Below are 21,029 nucleotides of genomic sequence, written 5' to 3' on the forward strand. Positions count from 1 at the left end.
GACCCACTGAGCTTTTCCAGCATTTTCTGTTTTTGTTTCACATCCTTCCTATAGTGTAGCGACCAGAACTATACACAGTCCTCCAACTGTAGCCTAACTAGTGTTTTATACAGCTCCAACATAACCTCCTGCTCTTATATTCTATGCTTCGGCTAATAAAGGCAAGAATCCCATACGCCTTCTTAACCACCTTATCTACCTGTGCTGCTGCCTTTGGGGATCTATGGACATGTACTCCAAGGTTCCTCTGATCTTCTGTACATCCTAGGGTCCTACCATTCATTGTGTATTCCATTGTCGTCCTTAGAAGTGGGATGTGAGGAAGTATAGTTGAGATAGCTGTGGGAGTCAGTGAGCTTATAGTGGATTTTGGTTGATAGCCTATTCCCAGAAATGGAGACAAAGAAATCAAGTAAATCAAATAAGGGGACGGAAGGAAAGGGCTGGAGATGAACCATGTGCAGGTTAGAGGAAGGTGAAAACTGAAAGCAAAGTTAATGAAATTTTCCAATTCAGAGCGAGAGCACGAAATGGTGTTGATTCAATCATCAATGTACCATGAAAAGAGGTGAGGGAGGGGGCTAGAGTAGGACTGGAACATAGAATATAAAACAGCAGGCATAGTGAGGACCCATGCAGGTTGCATAGCAACACTTTTTATTTAGAGGAAGTGAATAGAGTTGTTCAGTGCGAGAACAAGTTCAGCCAAGTGGAGCAAGGTGGTGGCGGATAGGAAGTGGTTGGGCCTCTGAGAGGGATAGAAGTCTCACCTTAAACCATTTAATGCTGCTCCCAGTGTTAAATTACTGTGGGCCAGCCATCAAGGTCATTGGCTGCTCTCCACTGGCTTTTTAGCTGTGTGCATTGTGGTGCCCAGCCCCTAGTGTCTAGGTGTGGAAGACAAATGTCTACCACTGGACTCGCTGAGCCCCATGATTAGGGCCTTTTGGTTGCTTTCCTAAGATAATAATTTGACAGTCTCCAGCCTGCTCTCTGCCCTGACATCTGTCCAAAAAAGAAAAGGGACTTACTTACACACAAGAACTGCTGCATGTCCTTTCGCGATTATCGGAATTATGGAGGGGTGGGTATCTATCAAAAAGGGAGACTGGCTGACAAAGAAACAAGAGAGTAAAATGGAGGAGCCAGGGATGCTCCCCAATTTCTAATCTGAGTGACAGTCCCTTGCCAGCACCCACTGCTGGAGCAGGCAGTTCCATCTTCCTCATGCAACAGACAAATATGAAACATGCTAATATACATGGAGGCATTAGAGTAGAAATTCTTGTACTAAACCATAACATTAATTTTTCACACTTTAATCACTGCTTTCCTGCACGAGTCTGGTGTGCAACATAATAATGGAAATTTTGTATGTATAGGTTCAACTTTGCAAACTGATAATCAACATTTGAAAATCTTGAATGCAACTCCCTGCCTCACATTTTGCATGTGTGATCTGGTACAAACCAGATTTAAAATTGCTGCAGCAGGAATGGCTGAAGGTAGTTTAGTTTCACTGGTAGTAGAGCACCATCTCAGAATGATGTGGAAGCATTTTGTTTCCATTCAGGAGGTCACAGAATTCAATGGGCTACTGGCATCATTTATTAGGGGAGGACCAGGAAGCAAAGTAAAAGATAGTGTGTAATATAGGTATGTCTCCAAGTCCCTTTTTGAGTTACCTGGAATTCTCAGAGGAGCAATGCTTAATGGAGCTACAGTTCAGCAGGATGACAATAGATGATGTATCTCCTTTAAGAAAACATGCAGACACATCCAATGGCACCATAAGAACATAAGAAATAGGAGCAGGAGTAGGCAATTGGCCCCTCGGGCCTGCTCTGCCACTCAATAAGATCATGGTTGTTCTGATCGTGGCCTTAACTCCACTTTCCTGTCTTCCCCCCATAACCCTTGAATCCTTTGTAGATCAAAAATCTATCTAACTCAGCCTTAAACATATTGAATGACCCAGCCTCCACTGCTCTCCGGAATTCCAATGACTAACCGCCCTTTGAGAGAAGAAATTCCTCCTTATATCTGTCATAATAGGAGACCCCCTTATTTTAAACTATGCTCCCTAGTTCTAGATTTCCCCACAAGAGGAAACATCATCTAAAAGTCTACCCTGTCAAGCTTCCTCGAATACTACGTTTCAAGAAAATCAACTCTCATTTTTCTAAACTCCAATGAGTATAGGCCCAACCTGCTCAACCTTTTCTCATAAGACAAATCCCTTCATCCCAGAATTCAACCTAGTGAACCTTGTCTGAACTGTTTCCAATGCAAGTATGTCCCTCCTTAAATAAGCTGACTTAAACAGTATTATAGGTATGGTCTCACCAACGCCCTGTGCAGTTATAACAAACTGCATACTCCATCCCCCTTTCAATAAAGGCCATCATTCTGCTTGCTTTCCTAATTACTTGCATGCTGACTTCTTTTGATTCATGGGCAAGGACACCCAGATCCCTTTGTACTGCAACATTTCAGTAGTCTCTCTCCATTCAAATAATATGCTGCTTTTCTACTCTTTCTACCAAAGTGGGCAACCTTACATTTCCCATATTATACTCCATTTGCCAAACTTTTCCCCACTCACTTAACTTATCTATATCCCTTTGCAGACTCTTTGTATCGTCCTCACAACTCCCTTTTCTACCTATCTTTGTATCGGCAGCAAATTTGGCTACAATGCAGTCAGTCCCTTCATCTAGCTCATTAATATAGATCAGTGCCAACGAATATTACCACAACGCTGAACTTCTATTCACGACAGCCAACTGCTAGGGGTGCTGCCAGTTTGCATCACTGAGATGACAAATGCCTTATTCCATCACCAAATTGCATACATTCAGTTCAGCATCAGCAAGGTAGGAGCATACATTTTTACCAAGTGTTACCTCCCCAAATGTGCATGGAATCATTGAGCATGCCTATGCTGCCCCTGTGCACAATCGCATTCCATGCAAAAACAGACCCGAATGTTACCTCGTTAACACATAGCTAGTATGTGAACACCAACATGGAGAATAATCCAGGTCCATTCCCATTTCTCTGGGAGCTCACAAACCTTTCTTTTAAGGCAAAGTTCCCATTTTTGAAACAGCACTGTTTTGGAAGGTTTCTGCATGTAGATCTTGGATGCCCACTGCAAGTGTTTATGTGACCTATATCTAACAGCAGAGCATGCCTACAGAACTCATGCATTCAGCAGATAATTGGGAATATTTAGACTCATCAGTTGGGTAAGAACTTCAGAACAGCTCCACTGGTGCAGAAGGCTCTATTACCTGAGGCTTGCCATTAAATCCCACCCCGCCCAGAAATTTTTGACATATCAATGTTATTGCATTCAATAGCATTCATTTGCACTCATTTTACATCAACTGCGCTCTAAAGCAATCATTTAGCCGTCATTTGATATCATTTGCACTCAAAAGTAATCATTTTGCCATCATTTGACTTCAAAAGCAGTGACCAACTGACATCGTTGTCATCAATTGCCCTCAAACATTTGCAAAATTGCTTCCCTTAATCATTCTGATGCCAAAACTGATCTTAAGAATTTGTTCTTAAGCAAAATCTTAAGAAATAACGATCACAGCAAAATTTGACTAAGTTTCACGCATTTTTTTACAGGTACCCTTTGTGTATCAATTAGAACTTTAATGGGTGACTGGTCTATTTCTTGATTGAGAGGTCCCTGAAAGGCATTTTAGAAATTAAACCAGATTTATACTTCTAAACATACAATCCTCCATATTTCTGAATTTCTATGGCTTCAAACATCCTAGAACTGAGCTAACTTTAGAAAAAGCAGACTGTTTTAAAATATATGTTTTGACAACCTAGTTTGATGTTTTTCTTCATAATCTATAACTAGTGCAGCTTTCCAGCCACAATGTTCAGTACCATCCATCGGGGGGAGGAACGAGGAGAGCAGAGTGATTGGATGGGCGGGGAGGGCAGTGGATGGAGTGTGGAGAGGAGAGGAGAGTCATCAGGGTGGTGGGGGAGCTGGGCAGCTGGGAGGAGATCGGCAGGTGGGGGGGGAGAGCCGGGGGGGGGGACGCACCAGGGAACCGTGAGAGCAGATAAGGGTGGGAAGAAAAGGGAGACACCAGGGACGCCAAGACTCACACTGTTCATCCTGCATGTTTTCTAAATGAAAAAGCTTAATACGTTCAGATATTATTTCAGTAATTAATTTCCTTGTGATTTTCAATGCATTAGGTTGCATCTGATGTCAATGAGAATATTTGATGCCTTTGAGCACATGTGATGCCTTTAAGTGCTTAATTTTGATGTCTCTAAGGCCTTTGCTGATGCCTTTGAGTGCTTTTGAGCACTTAATTTTGATACCTTCTAGCACTTTTCGCATTCAAGCACCTTTGAACACATTTGATGTCAAAGATAGCAAAACGGGACTGCACAAAAAACCCCTTCCAATTTAGAACATTTGATTTCACATGATCGCTGATCATTTTTGAGCACATTGAATGCATTTGAACGCAAAAATGATGCCAAAATTTTCTGGTGGGGACAGATGGCTATTAAACAAAGCATGGTCACAGGAGGAGCCTTATCCTTAGAATAGCCTTGGTCTTCCTTCACTGTCCTATATTTTTCTAGCCGTTAAAATTGTTGGATGGAAAATCATTGTTGGTGCACAGCAAAAAGAAGCCTGCAACTGCCATTCCACAGAGGGCAGAAGAAACCGCTCGGAAATCCCTTGCATAAAATGTTCTCAATCATCCTAGTACAGGCAAGAAATGCTTGTTGCAGTTTTGATCCCAAAGCATCTTGCACCAATCAGAGAATTTATGAGGCACATACTATTATGGTTTGTGTCATTGCAGATGTCACTGGTGTTGCTATGACAACACTTTCTTTGTAAGCAACAGAATTATGCTTCACTTCTGTCCCCAACTACTGCAGTATGATCAGTAATGCTGGAACATGACTCAGAAAGTGCCTGGCCCTGTAACATCAACAACACTTGCTGCTCCTCAGCTTTGAACTGTGTCTCACCTGAAATTCCTCTACAAACTCACTAACTAAACTCCCAGAATGCAGGTACCTATACAAGTGTTTAGAATATGCGGTGCTTAAGCTGCAGGATATTGTGATTTGTGGTTATATTGGTAGGTACCAGTTCCTAACTCATTTTGTTCCTCCCTTTCTGTGAAGAGAACAAATTTTCACAGGTATAACTTCAATTGACCAGAATACTGCGGCTGCCTTCAGTGTGTGTGCCTGCATGAATGACAATTAGTGGGACAGTATAGAAGTTGAGCATTATGATAGTCATTAGATTCGTTGCATTCTTTCTTTGCCTATGGTTCCTAATGTGGCACCCTTAAAGAGTGTGCATCCATTCATGATGAGTAAACAGCATCTTGTCCTGCTGGTTAAATAGCAATGTTTACAGATTATAAGGATATAATGCATTGAGGAGCTAAAGGATTATCATCCGTTGGGCATACTGAATAGGGTATTGAAGACTAGCATCCAGTATCAGCACCAGGATGCACCTGTTTTCCAGAGTCAGGGAAAGATTCACTTATATAAAAATAGTATATGGCATGTCACTATTGGCACATATTGGATACCTGTCAGAGCAGAGGGTCAGGCAGAAGGAGTGGTAGTGGCTGGCTGACAGCAGTGCCAGCATGAGGATCCCAAAGCACCTATAGCAAGTGGATTAATCAGGTCAGAAGCTGTGTCTAGACCCCACATGGACCACACATCTGATGACGCCCACTCTCTCCATCTCACTGTGTACTACTGGCTCACTGAATGCCTGCTGGCCCTGAGAAAATTTCTGAGGTGTGACTTAGGGGAGGATAAAATAATTATAAAACACAAACAGAAAACTTTCTATTCTGCACAAGGCTGCACTAGGCTCAGCATCCCCATCTAATTCAGAGCAAAAAAAAAATCTAAACGCATTTCTCCAGTTTCACCATGTATAGGAACTGCAGCATCTTTCCTTGAAAAGCTTGAGAGGTCAGGGGCACAGCAGTAAGAGAATAATTTACTCTAATGATTTTTCCTCATTTTTAAAGAAATTAAAACCTATCTACGGTTATGAAAGAGGCCAAGGATTGGGCCTTTACACTTCATATTGTTTACTGATTGTATCAATTAACCTATTCAGAAAACAAATATGTACAGAACTCCTCAGAGATAGCATGAAATTACCAAAAAAGGTTATCCATTGTCTAGACCACCATTTATATTTTTCTTAATAATTTAAAACACTGAAGTCCAAATTTGGAACTCTGGCAATAAAGAGGTTGACCAGGCGGGCTTCTGAAAACACATGAAACCTCATCCATGGGCGGGATGAGGTTTCATGAGGGTATTAAAATTTTTATAAAATGTTTAAATAAAAGAAATTAACTTGTCCCAGCTCATGTGACGGTGGCACATGAGTGGACATGTCAGCAATTTTTGTCCTGTTCTTTATTGACACTTTCAAACCTGAGCCGATCTCCCTGAGGCAGCACTTTGCCTCAGGGAGATCTGTGCGGTCTTATGCGTGCATGCGCGAATGAGCACACACCCGGCTTAGGGAATCCCCCCCCCCCCCCACCACCCGCACATGGAGCGCAAGCGCTCCCTGGTAGATGTCACGCAGGGCAGGCCTTAATTGGCTAGCCCACATAAAATGGCGGCGCACCCCCAACTGGAGACACCGATCAGGAAGCGTCCACTCATGCCTGTTCCCGCATAACCCCCCGCCAAATAGGGGGAAGAGCCTGCCCATAATGCTAGTTTCAGTCCTAATGATAATGAAACTATTGTTGATTGTCATAAAAACCCATCAGGTTCACCAGGGAAGGCCTACATGTGACTCCAGACCCCACAGCAATGTTCATGGAAAATTAGGGATGGACAACACCAGCCTGACACCCACATCCCATAAAAGAAAAAAGATCCAATGGAAGTCTTTTCCCCCCCTCTTTGAATAGGAGACCAACATGCAGATAATACGGGCAGGAACCTTAGCTCGTAGCAGCACACTTATGCTGAGGTACAGGAAATCCAGTGTAACAGCTGCTCTTAAAGGACTGGAGCTTGCCTTTAAAGGGATATTTGTAGGAAATTCATCTAAACATAACACACTAGAAACATTTGGCAACATGCTTCTTTGATGATGAGGAGCTGGAGGTTGTAATGCAGAAGGTACATCAAAGTAGGATGGTGCTATTTAAAGCCTAACCCTTTTGTAAAAGCACAGATGCAAGTCTGCATTGAAGGAAGTTACTGATCAAGTCCTGCAAGTCTTCCATACCTGGCTTCACATTGATGACATTTGATGGTATCGGGAGCATGATGAAACTCTTCCTCAATTTTTCCAGATACTTAACTGTAGGGCCCCATAAAGCATGACACACACTTTAGTTTCAAACGTCTGGAAGATACTAAATCAAACATTGCACAGACATGATCGTTGAACCAAAGCTAGGTAGCACATTTTCTAATCAGTGGAGGCTGAGAAACTGCCAGCAGTCGCTTAGCTTGTTAGAAGGTTCCTCAGTGTGATCAGCACCATGGATGCAAAGGTTGGGCTTGGTCTCCTTGTATAATGGAAATGGTTTCCCCTGAAACCCTGGCACATGTGAAGGGTCTATATATGCAGACTATAGGTAAAGTGGATGCAGATCAAATACATCAGGCGTTGTTGCACCTACATTTGCTGGCCATTTATCAACTATTTTTCTTGATCTAAATCATGTAGTATGACCAGAACTCTAAAAGAAATGTCCACCCTTGCCACTTTATACAATGCAATTTAACTGCCAGCAACAATAAAGTATAATGACAAAAAGCACTGGGAAGGATTGCCCAGCAAGGCTAAGATTGGTCAAGGTTTTATAGAAATTACAGAAAAAAATACAATCCATAAATGGTGAAATGTGCAGGTTCATTATAATGAAGTAGGCCTCATAATGTTAGTGTCAGCGATGAGAGATTGGCACTCATCTGCTAAATTCCCATATGAGGTTCAAGTTGAAGCTTAGGTGTTGCAAAACATGGTGCATGGAGAATGGAGCTATAATCATGTTCCTATCAGCAACCACTGGACCACTAGCAGAACTATCCAAAAGTGGCCCTGAAAGGATGATTAGCCTCATGAATGAGCTGTCGAATTCAGCTCAATGCTTCACAATCTGGAACTTGCATTCTGAAACTTTTGTTTCAACTACCTTTTTGAAGGTAAACAAGTTTTCACTTTCTGGGATACTGTTATTGTGGACCAATAATCTTCATTGCCAACATTCAATCATCCCCAAGTTTTCAGCCTTTTAATTTCCAGCCCTACTGGAAGTTTCTTGATGTAATTATTGCACACGACAGAATTATGGGCAGGATTTTTCCTATGGTGCCCAGGCTGGGCGGGAGTGGGCGCGAAGCTGATCGCTGCCTGTGAACAGCTCCACGCCGCTATTTTACGCAGGCGGGCCAATTAAGGCCCGCCCAGTGTAATACGCAGCCATTAGTGCTCAGCACTACCTGTGCAGGTGGGGGGAGGAGGGAGTATCAGGGCCAGCGAAGATGGCAGCAATCTCCCTGAGGCACGGAGCTGCTTCCGGGAGATTAAATGAACATTCAAATAATTAAAGAAATGATTTAAAAATTTATTTAAACATGTCCCCTCATGTGACTTATCAAAATTTATTTATTTAACGAAAGCTTCAAGAAACCTCATCCCGCTCGAGGATGAGATTTCCTGAAAATCGTGAACACCACTCGGGCTTTTTGCCTGCCCGCCAAATCTAAGGTTGGACAGGCAACATTCACAAGTGCTTCAATTAATTTCTTCACGGCCTTAATAGACTCCGGCGCGTGCCCGCCGAACGAAATATCACAATGGCACGCGATGACATCAGGACGCATGCCCAACATCATCTCACATCATTTTACACGTCGGCATGCTGGGCCCGACCCCATACGCTGGCCGGAAAATTCTGCGCCAGGTTCACTTACGAAGCAGCAGTTTTATCTGTTCAAAAATAACACTGCTACACCTTTTTTTCACAACCTTCACAAGTAAATAGGACTAGTCTGCGTATTTCTATTCTTTTTATTCTTTCATGGGATGTGAATGTCGCTGGCTAGGTCAGCATTTATTACCCATCCCTAACTGCCCTTGAGGAAGTGGTGGTGAGCAGCTTTTTAAACCGCTGCAGTCCATGTGGGGCAAGCACGTGCACAGTGCTTCTGGGAAGGGGGTTTCAGGATGTTAATGAAGGAAATGGTGAAATAGTTTCAAAGCAGGAAGGTGTGTGGCTTGGAGAGGAACTTGCAGGTGCTGGTGTTCCCATGCAACTGCTGCCCTTGTCCTTCTAGGTGAAAGAAATTTCTAGTTTGGAAGGTGCTGCCGAAGGAGCATTGGTGAGATGCTGCAGTGCATCTTGTAGTTGGTACAAACAGCTCCCACTGTGCATCAGTGGAGGGGTTGAATGTTTAAGTTGATGGCTGGGGTGCTGATCAAGTGGGCTACTTTGTCCTGGATGATGTTGACCTTCTTGAGTGTTGTTGGAGCCGCACTCATCAAGGCAAATGGAAAGTATTCCATCATACTCCTGACTAGTGCCCTGTAGATGGTGGACATGGTTTGGGGAGCCAGGAGGTGAGTTACATGCCACAGAATTCCCAGCTTCTGACCTGCTATTGTAGCCACAGTATTTATATGGCTAGTCAAGTTCAGTTTCTGGTCAATGGTAACTCCTAGGCTGTTGCTGGTGGGGATAATGCCATTGAATGGTGAGATGTTAGATTCTCTCTTGTTGGAGGTGGTCATTGCCTGGCACTTGTGTGGCACAAATATTAACTTTCCACTTATCCCAAGCCTGAATGTTGTCCAGGTCTTTCTGCATATTGGTATGGACTGCTTCAGTATCTCAGGAGTGGCGAATCTGAACATTGTACCATCATCAGCGAACTTCCCCACTTCTGGCTTTATGATGGAAGGAAGGTCATTGATGAAACAACTGAAGATGGTTGGGCCTAGAACACTATCCTGAGGAACTCTTGCAGTAATGTCCTGGGACTGAGATAATTGGCCTCCAACAACCACAACCATCTTCCTTTGTGCCAGATAAGTCTCTAACCATAACAGATATTCATCCCTGATTCCCACTGATTTCAATTTTGTTAGGGCTCCTTGACCATACACTCAGTCAAGTGCTCTCTTGATGTGAAGAGCCGTCACTCTCATCTTCCCTCTTGAGTTCAGCTCTTTTGTCCAAGTTTTAATGAAGTCAGGAGCTGAGTGGCCCTAGCAGAACCCAAACTGAGCATCATTGAGCAGGTTATGTAAGTGCCACTTGACAGCACTGTTCATGACAACTTCCATCACTTTGCTGATGATCGAGCGTAGGCTGATGGAGTGATAATTGGCCGGTTTGGATTTCTCATGCTTTTTGTGGACAGAACATACCTAGGCAATTTTCCATATTGTCGGGTAGATGCCAGCTTGGCTAGGGGCACAGCTAGTTCTGGAGCGCAAGTCTTCAGTACAATTGCAGGATGTTGTCAGGGCTCATAGCCTTTTTTTTATTCATTTATGGGATGTGATGTCACTGGCTAGGCCAGCATTTATTGCCCATCCCTAATTGCCCCTGAGAAGGTGATGATGAGCTGCCTTCTTGAACCGCTGCAGTCCATAGGCAGTTAGGGAGGGAGTCCCAGGATTTTAACCCAGTGACAATGGAGGAATGGTGATATATTTCCAAGTCAGGATGGTGAGTGACTTGGAGGGGAACTTCCAGGTGGTGATGTTCCAATCTATCTGCTGCCCTTGTCCTTCTAGATGATGGTGGTTGTGGGTTGGAAGTTGCTGTCTACAGAGCCCTGGGGAGTTCCTGCAGTGCATCTTGTAGATGGTACACTGTGTGTCAGTGGTGGATGGAGTGAATGTTTGTGGATAGGGTGCCAATAAGCAGGCTGCTTTGTCCTGGATAGTGTCAAGCTTCTTGAATGTTTTTGGGGCTGCACTCATCCAGCCAAGTGGGGAGTATTCCATCACACTCCTGACAATTGCCTTGTAGATGGTGGACAGGCTTTGGGGAGTCAGGAGGTGAATTACTCACCACGGCATTCCTAGCCTCTGACCTGTTATATCCAGTACCTTCAGTCATTTCTTGATAACATATGGGCCAGGATTTTCCCGTCAGTGAGCAGGGGGTGGGGCCCGCTCGCCGACACGTAAAATGACACGCAGTGATGTTGGGTGGAGCTCCTGACGTCACTGCGCCCCATTTAAATTTTCAGGTAGGTGGGGGTGGAGGAAAATCAGTTGTGCACCTGCTGACCTGTCAATGGCCAATTGAGGCCATTGACAGAGTCATTTAAGTAATTAATGGACCTGCCCGTCCAACCTTAAAGAGCCCTGGCGGGCATTAGAAAAAGTATGAAACCTTATCCATGGGCGGGATGAGGTTTCATGTAGGTTTTAAAAAATGTAATTAAAGTTTTTTTTAAAAGTTATGGACATGCCCCAACTCATGTGACAGTGTCACATGAAGGGACATATCAGGGAATTTTTTTTTTTCTATTTTTAATATTTTTTTACTGTGTGTTGCTTCAGGGAGATGACTGCGCTCTTTCTTGCACATGCGCGAAAGAGCGCACTCTTGGGTTTAGGGAATCCCCTCCCCCCGCCCACACAGGGAACGCACAGCACTTCCGTGCGGACGTCACGTTGGGCAGGCCTTAACTGGCCCACCCACATAAGATGGCAGCAGACCCCGGACTGGGGGCACCAATCGGAGGCACGCCTCTGCACACCCGCTCTTCAACTTCCCCCCAAACGGGGGGAAAATCCTGGCTATGGAGTGAATCAAATTGGCTGAATATTGGCAACTGTGATGCTGGGGACCTCAGGAGGAGGCCAAGATCCACCTGGCACTGCTGGCTGAAGATGGTTGCAAATTGTCAGCCTTGTCTTTTGCACTAATGTGCTGGGCTCCCCTATCATTGAGGATGGGGATATTTGTGGAGCTTTCTCCTCTGCTTAGTTGTTTAATTGCCCACCACCATTCATGACTGGGTGCGGCAGGACTGCAGAGCTTTCATCTGATCTGTTAATTGTGGGATCGCGTAGCTCTGACTATCTAATGCTAAATATTTAAGAATTTGTCACAATTTTACAAAATTGCTCTGTTGACAGAACCATATCCAACAGGAATGTCCAACAGAAATTTGGGCAAATGTCCCTCATATTTTTCCATCCATTTATTTAGGTATCAATCTCGGCTCAGTGGTAGCACATTTGCCATTAGATCAGGAGGTTATGGGTTCATGTCCCACACAAGAGACTTAAGCACATAATCTAGTCTGATGCTCAATTGCAGTACTGAGGCAGTTTTGCACTGTTGGAGGTGCTGTGATTCAGATGAGACATTAAACTGAAGCTCTCTCTGCCCTCTCTGATGGAAGTAAAAGATGCCATGGCACTCTTTGAAGAACAGTAGAAGTGTGTTCTCCCTGGTGTTCTGGCTAACACTTATCCTTCAAACAATGTCAGATAATCTGACATTGCTGTTTGGAGACCTTGATGTGTGTAATTTGGTTGCTGCACTTCCTTACAACATTGCCCACACTACAAGGCTACATTAATGGCAGTAAAGTGCACATCCTGAGGCTGGGAGAGGAACTATTTCAATGCAATAACTTTCATTCACAAGGGGTGGAATATTGTGAAGGTGACAGAGGTCTTGGTCGCTGGCTGGAGAGCTGCGAGACCCCTGTGTTTCTTCTTTCCCTAAAGGGCCACTGCATCTTGTACCACTCAGGCACTTAACAGGCCAGCAGTGGGTCTCCCCCCCCGGAAACAAGGACCCCAAAGGCAGAAGTCCCGCCTGCAGACAGTTGCCGGTCAATCAGAGGCCAGCAGCTCTTATGTATTCAGCAGCAGCACTGGGGAGGTGGTGGTCTGAGGCCTTAGATCGAGGAGGGACCCAGGCCACTAGGTGGGTGATAGTTACAGGGAGGGTGGGGTCGCAGGCTGGAGGTGGTGGGGGAGGGGTGATCGACAGCAACGGTAGGGAGGTGGCTTTCAGCACTTGCCAGGTCCCTCGGTCAGGCACTGAGTGCTGAATGCCTGTGAACGAGGGATCCCCCCCATCTCCACAGCTCACCCACCCCTACTCCCTGGGAGCCCGCAAGCAAACATGCCAGGGTTTATTTGTTGTGCTCCCCCATGGTGGGCCCCTGCCCTGCGCTAGGTTAATACCAGCTGGATGAGGTCCTTTAGTGGGCATTAACTGGCCACTTAAGAGCCTTAACAAAAACAGAATTACCTGGAAAAACTCAGCAGGTCTGGCAGCATCGGCAGAGAGGAAAAGAGTTGATGTTTTGAGCCCTCATGACCCTTGCACAGAACCTTAAGAGCCTTAATTGGTAAGGGCTTCACAGGCTTTCCTGCCACAGACTTAATCAGGTTGGAGCGAGAAGATGTCGAGATCCCCACCTGTCACCCTCCTACCCAATTAAATACCCAGGGCGATCAAATTCCCCCATGGGGGAGAGCACAAGATTCCACCCAAGAAATGGGTTGTCGTATAATTGCCTCTAATGTTTATGTAGAATTGAAACTTTGAACCTTTCCCGCTGCCCCTGAGGAGGTGCCAGTGTCTAATTTGCATTTGCCTGTATTGAAATGATTAAGATCAGGATGTGCCCAAGAAATCACAGACATAGGCCCACATCACTGCAAGATGCAGCGTACTGCAACTTCCCAGAGAGTGAATCTTGAACAAATCGCAGTTAGGGATTTAGCCCCAGACAAAAGGTTAGTGGGTAACATTCCACTGGGCAACAGAATAGATCTGAATTGTCCATTAGTTTAAGTGAAATTAAAATTACTGTGTGATTGTGGTTTGCACAAAGTTAGAAAACACCAAGGTTAAGCGTGTGATTTTTAAGCAGAGCAAACCTCACCAACCAAAAGCAAGTATTGGAAAATCGTAGGCTCCCTGCCATTAGAATATATTTGGAAAATTCAGAACTTGCATTTCTTTCATTTTCCTATTTATCCATATTAAATGATCACTCTATAAAATTCCCAGCATTTACATATACCACACTCCTTCTGAAATAGTGCACTGGCTAGCTAAACATTGCGCATACAGCTCAAGAAAGATATCAGTAGAATGATTTGCATTGTGCATGAAACGATTGAAAACCACGATACAAACAACTTTAATTTGAAGTAATAAAAACAAAAATCTGCGGATGCTGGAAATCCAAAACAAAAACAGAATTACCTGGAAAAACTCAGAAGGTCTGGCAGCATCGGCGGAGAAGAAAAGAGTTAACATTTCGAGTCCTCATGATCCTTCAACAGAACTGATTTTTCTTTACAAGGAGAGGGGTGAAATATAAGCTGGTTTAAGGTGGGGGGGGGGGGCGGTGCGTGGGGGGAGAGAGAGAGAGAGAAGTGGAGGGGGGGTGTTGTTGTAGGGACAAGCAAGCAGTGACAGGAGCAGACCATCAAAAGATGTCACAGACAAAAGAACAAAAGAACACGGAGATATTGAAGTTGGTGATGTTATCTAAACGAATGTGCTAATTAAGAATGGATGGTAGGACACTCAAGGTATAGCTCTAGTGGGGGTGGAGGGGCATAAAAGATTTAAAAATAATGGAAATAGGTGGGAAAAGAAAAATCTATATAAATTATTGGAAAAAAACAAAAGGAAGGGGGAAGAAACAGAAAGGGGGTGGGGATGGAGGAGGGAGCTCAAGATCTAAAGTTGTTGAATTCAATATTCAGTCCAGAAGGCTGTAAAGTGCCTAGTCGGAGGATGAGGTGCTGTTCCTCCAGTTTGCGTTGGGAAAATTCCCTGAAACAATGCAGCAAGCCAAGGACAGACATATGGGCAAGAGAGCAGGGTGGAGTGTTAAAATGGCAAGCGACAGGGAGGTTTGGGTCATTCTTGCGGACAGACCTCAGGTGTTCTGCAAAGCGGTCGCCCAGTTTACGTTTGGTCTCTCCAATGTAGAGGAGACCGCATTGGGAGCAACGAATACAGTAGACTAAGTTGAGGGAAATGCAAGTGAAATGCTGCTTCACTTGAAAGGAGTGTTTGGGCCCTTGGGCGGTGAGGAGAGAGGAAGTGAAGGGGCAGGTGTTACATCTTTTGCGTGGGCATGGGGAGGTGCCATAGGTGGGGGTTGAGGAGTAGGGAGTGATGGAGGAGTGGACCAGGGTGTCCCGGAGGGAACGATCCCTACAGAATGCCGACAGGGGGGATGAAGGGAAGATGTGTTTGGTGGTGGCATCATGCTGGAGTTGGCGGAAATGGTGGAGGATGATCCTTTGAATGCGGAGGCTGGTGGGGTGATAAGTGAGGACAAGGGGGACCCTATCATGTTTCTGGGAGGGAGGAGAAGGCATGAGGGCGGATGCGCAGGAGATGGGCCGGACACGGTTGAGGGCTCTGTCAACGACCGTGGGTAGAAAACCTCGGTTAAGGAAGAAGGAGGACATGTCAGAGGAACTGTTTTTGAAGGTAGCATCATCAGAACAGATGCGACAGAGGCGAAGGAACTGAGAGAATGGGATGGCGTCCTTACAGGAAGCGGGGTGTGAGGAGCTGTAGTCGAGGTAGCTGTGGGAGTCGGTAGGCTTGTAATGGATATTGGTGGACAGTCTATCACCGGAGATTGAGATAGAGAGGTCAAGGAAGGGAAGGGAAGTGTCAGAGATGGACCACGTGAAAATGATGGAGGGGTGGAGATTGGAAGCAAAATTAATAAATTTTTCCAAGTCCCGACGAGAGCATGAAGCGGCACCGAAGTAATCATCGATGTACCGGAGAAAGAGTTATGGAAGGGGGCCGGAGTAGGACTGGAACAAGGAATGTTCCACATACCCCATAAAAAGACAGGCATAGCTGGGGCCCATGTGGGTACCCATAGCCACACCTTTTATTTGGAGGAAGTGAGAGGAGTTGAAGGAGAAATTGTTCAGTGTGAGAACAAGTTCAGCCAGACGGAGGAGAGTAGTGGTGGATGGGGATTGTTCGGGCCTCTGCTCGAGGAAGAAGCTAAGGGCCCTCAGACCATCCTGGTGGGGGATGGAGGTGTAGAGGGATTGGACGTCCATGGTGAAGAGGAAGTGGTTGGGGCCAGGGAACTGGAAATTGTTGATGTGACGTAAGGTGTCAGAGGAATCACGGACGTAGGTGGGAAGGGACTGGACAAGGGGAGAGAGAAGGGAGTCAAGATAATGAGAAATGAGTTCCATGGGGCAGGAGCAAGCTGACACGATCGGTCTACCGGGACAGTTCTGTTTGTGGATTTTAGGTAGGAGGTAGAAGGGGGCCGTCCGAGGTGGGCAACTATCAGGTTGAAGCTGTGGGAGGAAGATCCTCAGAGGAGATGAGGTCAGTGACAGTCCTGGAAACAATGGCTTGATGTTCAGTGGTGGGGTCATGGTACAGGGAGAGGTAGGAGGAAGTGTCTGCGAGTTGACGCTCAGCCTCCATGAGGTAGAGGTCAGTGCGCCAGACAACAACAGCACCACCCTTGTCAGCGGGTTTGATGAAAATGTCAGGGTTGGACCTGAGAGAACGGAGTGCAGTAAGTTCAGAGAGAGAGAGAGATTAGAATGATTGAGAGGAGCAGAGAAATTGAGACGACTAATGTCGCGCCGACAGTTCTCAATGAAAAGATCAAGACAAGGTAAGAATCCAGAGGGAGGGGTCCAGGTGGAGGGAGAATATTGGAGGTGGGTAAAAGGATCCATTGAACAGAGAGAGGACTCCTGCCCAAAGAAGTGAGCCCGGAGACAAAGATGGTGGAAGAAGAGTTCAGCATCGTGCCGAGCCCGAAATTCATTGAGATGAGGGTGTAAGGGTATGAAACTAAGTCCTTTGCTAAGCACTGAACGTTCAGCGTCGGAGAGGGGAAGGTCAGGGGGTATAGTGAATACATGGCTGGGGCTGGGATTGGAAGACGGGGTGGGGACGGAGGGACAGGCAGGGGTGGAGGGTCCTAGATGGGTGTTGGTGTCGATGAGTTGTTGGAGCAATTTGATTTTTTGAAACCTAATTTAATTTGAAATCTAGATTACATTTCTAACCCCAAGAAAAATCCCCTCTGAACCAGAGAGCTGCTGATAATGTTAGCAGTGCTTTAAATGGATTGCTAATTGAAACTCACAGCTTCAATCGTGCCCCTCCTTTCTTCGTTTCGGTCCTTTCCCCTACTGAAGGTAGTATTCATGTTAAAACATGGAGGAATAACATTTTACTTCCAAACTTTCGGCTGGGGATTATACTTGTAGGTGTGTGTTAGGAAATTGAAGCTACTGGTGCTTCCCCAGCTTTGACTCATGCTCCCTTTGAGTGCATCTTCCCTGCTGGAGACACAAGGTGGGGGGGAGGGAACATTCTGTCCCGCCAAGGTTGAGAATGATAGTGGATGGGCGGGAACAGTGGTAGATGGGGCCCAAAAATACCAGCACTAATCAGCCTACCATCTAGTTTGCCGACCATGTTCCTGGTATCGGCCATTTTGTCTGGGATGGGTTCGGGGCCCCCAGTTTTGCCCATCTATATGAGGTGGGCAACTAAATAGGCTCACGAGGAGCCTAGTTAACACTATTTAATGGAGGCTGACTGGGATTTTCCAGTCAGCATCTAATTTCCTGATACAACGTGGATCAATTTAATTGTCAGGACTAGGGGAGCAACCAGCAGCAAGCTGGAGGGCCAGAGCTCCAGGCAGACCTACAGGCCCTCTCTGCCTGCCTGAGTGTGGGTGCAGCCAAAGGCTCCCTTATCGAGGAATTTCCACCATACCCCCTCCCCACAACACCCCCACCCACCACAGGAATGGCAAGGCTGGTTTTTCTATTGCTTAATTACATGTTTAAAGAAGTTGTTGAGAGGGCACCTTCGCATTGAAGTATCCTCTCATTTACATATCCTTTGCTGCAGCCGGCTGCTCCTCCAAAGCTGGAGGGCCTCTGATTGCCTCTCCTGCTTTGCAAGCCTTCCTGCCACCCTTAATTGGACAGGGAACCCGTCCCCATGCCAATTAAGGGGGCACCAAAGTCAAAATTCCAACATGTGACTGGTTCACCACGGGGCAGATTCAGGATTCGGGAATAGTCTCGGCTCCCGTTTCCCACTCCCAAAGCAAAAATTCAGATAGAGGTTCCAGAATTATGCCAATGCTTCCAAGGGTACTGTCAGGTTTATGTTACCTATGGCAGCATATTGAAAGATATGAGTGTTTTGCTATATTGTCCTCTCTGCTGGGGAGGTGTCATTAAAGTTAGCTGAATCATGGCTGCCTGCAGTTGACCATGTGTTAGTTTTACTCAGTGCCATACATAACACCAATCAGCTCAGCTCTTGATACAATAATATGGAAGGTGAGTGTCAGTAAAGGCTATTTGACCAAAGGAGCATCACAATCAAGGTTACTCCTGTCCTCACCAAATTCACAAACAGGCTGTTTCGAGCAGGCGTCTGGTAATTGCAGGAGCTCCTGCTTTCAACCATGCTAATGCAGCCAACAGCTGAAAGTCTAGTTGTCCTTCCCCATCCAGCTGTAAGTCAAAAATTCTACAATAAATTGTTCTCTCATTTACCATTTCAGCTCTGTACCTCACAAGTTCCTGGGCTTAGCATCTTGAAACATAGGAACAGGAACAGTCAATCAGCTCCTCAAGCCTGTTCCACCATTCAATAAGATCATGGTTGATCTGTATTCTAACTCCATCCGCCCACCTTGACACCATATCCCTTAATACTTTTGGCTAGATCACAGATGTAATATTATTAATGGAATTAGCATCTACTGGCATTTGTGGGAGAGATGTCTACCATCCTTCATATGAAGAAATCTTCCCTTCTTTCTCCTAAAAAAACAGGCTTTGATTTTAAGGTTATGTCCCCTTGTCCTAGATTCCCCAACCGGTGGAAAAAAATTCTTTCTATCTACCGTACCAATTCCTTTCAAAATTCTAAATCCCTTTTTCACATCACTCTTTAACTGTTATTATTCTAGGGAATACAAGCCCAGTTGCAATGGGAGAGTGCAGAGGAGGCAGATGCAATCGTGGCTTTCAAAGGGGATTTGGATAAGCACTTGTAGACAAAAAAAAATCCAGGAGTAGGGGAAAGGGCAAGGGATGGCCACCTTCTCTACTGTAACCATTCTGTGATTTTACTCTGATCCTAGTTTATGTAATATTTCCTCATAATCTAACTCTTGAAGCCCTGCTAACATTAGGGTGAACCTATGCTGCACTCCTTCCAAAACCAATGTATCTTTTCTAAGGTGGGTTGCCCAGAACTGTTCTATCCCTCTCATTATTAAAGGTTAACATTCCATTAACCTTTTAGATTATTTACGAAAGGAGCGTTTCTTTGTTGTTAAAATGACACATTTAATTAATGAATACAATAATCCTTGAGGAGAATGTTCCCTCCTCGATACTACTCGCAAATATATATGCACAATGTTTTAACACATACAAACTGACCAAAAACTACTGCATCTACTACTAAATCTGTTTCACAATATTCATGTGCTAAAGTATAAATTATTCTGAAAATTATTTTTAAAACTCCTATAGCTACAATGATGACAAAATATGTACCAACCAAGATTACCCAATAATGACTTTCTCAAGATCCCAAGCACTGAATGAGTTAGTCATCGTAAAACCCCTGTGATTTACTTGCTACAGGAACGCACACACAGACACACTATATATATTTACACATATTTTATAATAAGATGTCTACCTTAGACAATCTTATCAAGAGAGTATCAGAAATGGAAAAAACGTGCAACAAAAAAGCTGGGCGAATAAACTTGCTAGTAAAATGAAACGGAGATAGTGAGGTACTAACCTTTCATGTTCTGTAATTATATTCTATCTGCAGTAAACGCCTGTTGCATCTCTGCATCAAAAAATACTTTCTTGGAAAGTTAAGCAGACAAGAACTTCCTGTAATACAGCAAAGGTTTAGGATAACAGTGCAATGAACAAAGGCACACGTAGATGCAGACATTCAATTTGTTGCAAAAAAAAACTGAACGAAGAGTCTGTAACTATAGATTTAAACATGCATCGTTTTATTTATATACATATTAAAAGATTAAAGCCCGTTTTGGATTTTTTAAAAACACACCATGATTACAGTTACCTTGTTTTCAGCTAAGTTTCCTTCATGAAAACATGTCTGGGAAACGCAGACTCCAACTAAAATTTTCTACTAATCTTCCTGGTTCTGGTGCCTGAATAAACATTCTCACTGAAAAAAAAAGGCTGGACATTTTTTGCCTGGCGACATGTTTCACGTTTGGAGAACCGTGACCTTGGCTCATTTTAATCAAACCATTTTCAGAGACGTAGCGACCATGTTGTCAGTCTGCAGGGTAACCACAGCTGGGCGATGATAATTGCTACCAAATGTCTTTGAGATGAGAGAAAAAATGACTTTGCATTGACAAATGTGCAGATCAGAGCTGGAAAATGTGAAGAAGTTAGCTACACGTTCCCTTTAACCACATTGGGGGAAAAGTACAACAACAAATAGAGAGCACCGCAGCTGTAGAAGCATGTGCGAATGTAGAAAGCCCATCCCTGAAAAACTAACCTAAAATGAAAAAAAAAACAAATCCTTTTCAATTACTGGTTCTCCCAATTCATTAAACTACGTTGAATATAATACTTCTCCATATTTCCAGCAACTCGTGCAAAAATCAGAAATGATCATGGTCAGGATGTACATTTCTACCAATGATTTAATCTCAGATAATAATTTCTCTGCTGTTTTTGAGTCACATAAACACAAGACGCCAAATGAAGGGAAGTATGTGACAGCTAGAAACCAAAAGCCCTTGCTGTTTGAGAATGACTGCCCTGGTTGCTCCGGCAGCTTGTAGCCTGTGTCGTGTTGCCCACTGCTGGATCCACGCAGCATTTGCACCGATCGCCTGGATTCCAGTCGTTCGGGGTTTTTTTTCACCTCGGGAGA

The 21,029-nt window shown here is 44.6% G+C and overlaps 1 protein-coding gene across 4 annotated transcripts in view; it reads right to left on the reverse strand.

The window, feature by feature from the left end:
• Positions 1-20,985, reverse strand: part of scara3 (scavenger receptor class A, member 3) — a 56,228-nt gene extending 35,243 nt beyond the window's left edge. For all 4 annotated transcript variants that reach the window (XM_041187993.1, XM_041187992.1, XM_041187991.1 and 1 more), the window contains exons 1-2: positions 20,196-20,985; positions 19,899-19,996 (exon numbers count right to left, since the gene is read on the reverse strand). In XM_041187993.1, coding sequence (XP_041043927.1) covers positions 19,899-19,905 — 7 coding nt within the window. In that variant the 5' untranslated portion in view covers positions 19,906-19,996; positions 20,196-20,985. The remainder of the gene's footprint in view (positions 1-19,898; positions 19,997-20,195) is intronic.
• Positions 20,986-21,029: the final 44 nt, after the last annotated feature.

The sequence above is a fragment of the Carcharodon carcharias genome, chromosome 5, assembly GCF_017639515.1.
Source record: "Carcharodon carcharias isolate sCarCar2 chromosome 5, sCarCar2.pri, whole genome shotgun sequence".
NCBI classification, from domain to species: Eukaryota; Metazoa; Chordata; class Chondrichthyes; order Lamniformes; family Lamnidae; genus Carcharodon; species Carcharodon carcharias.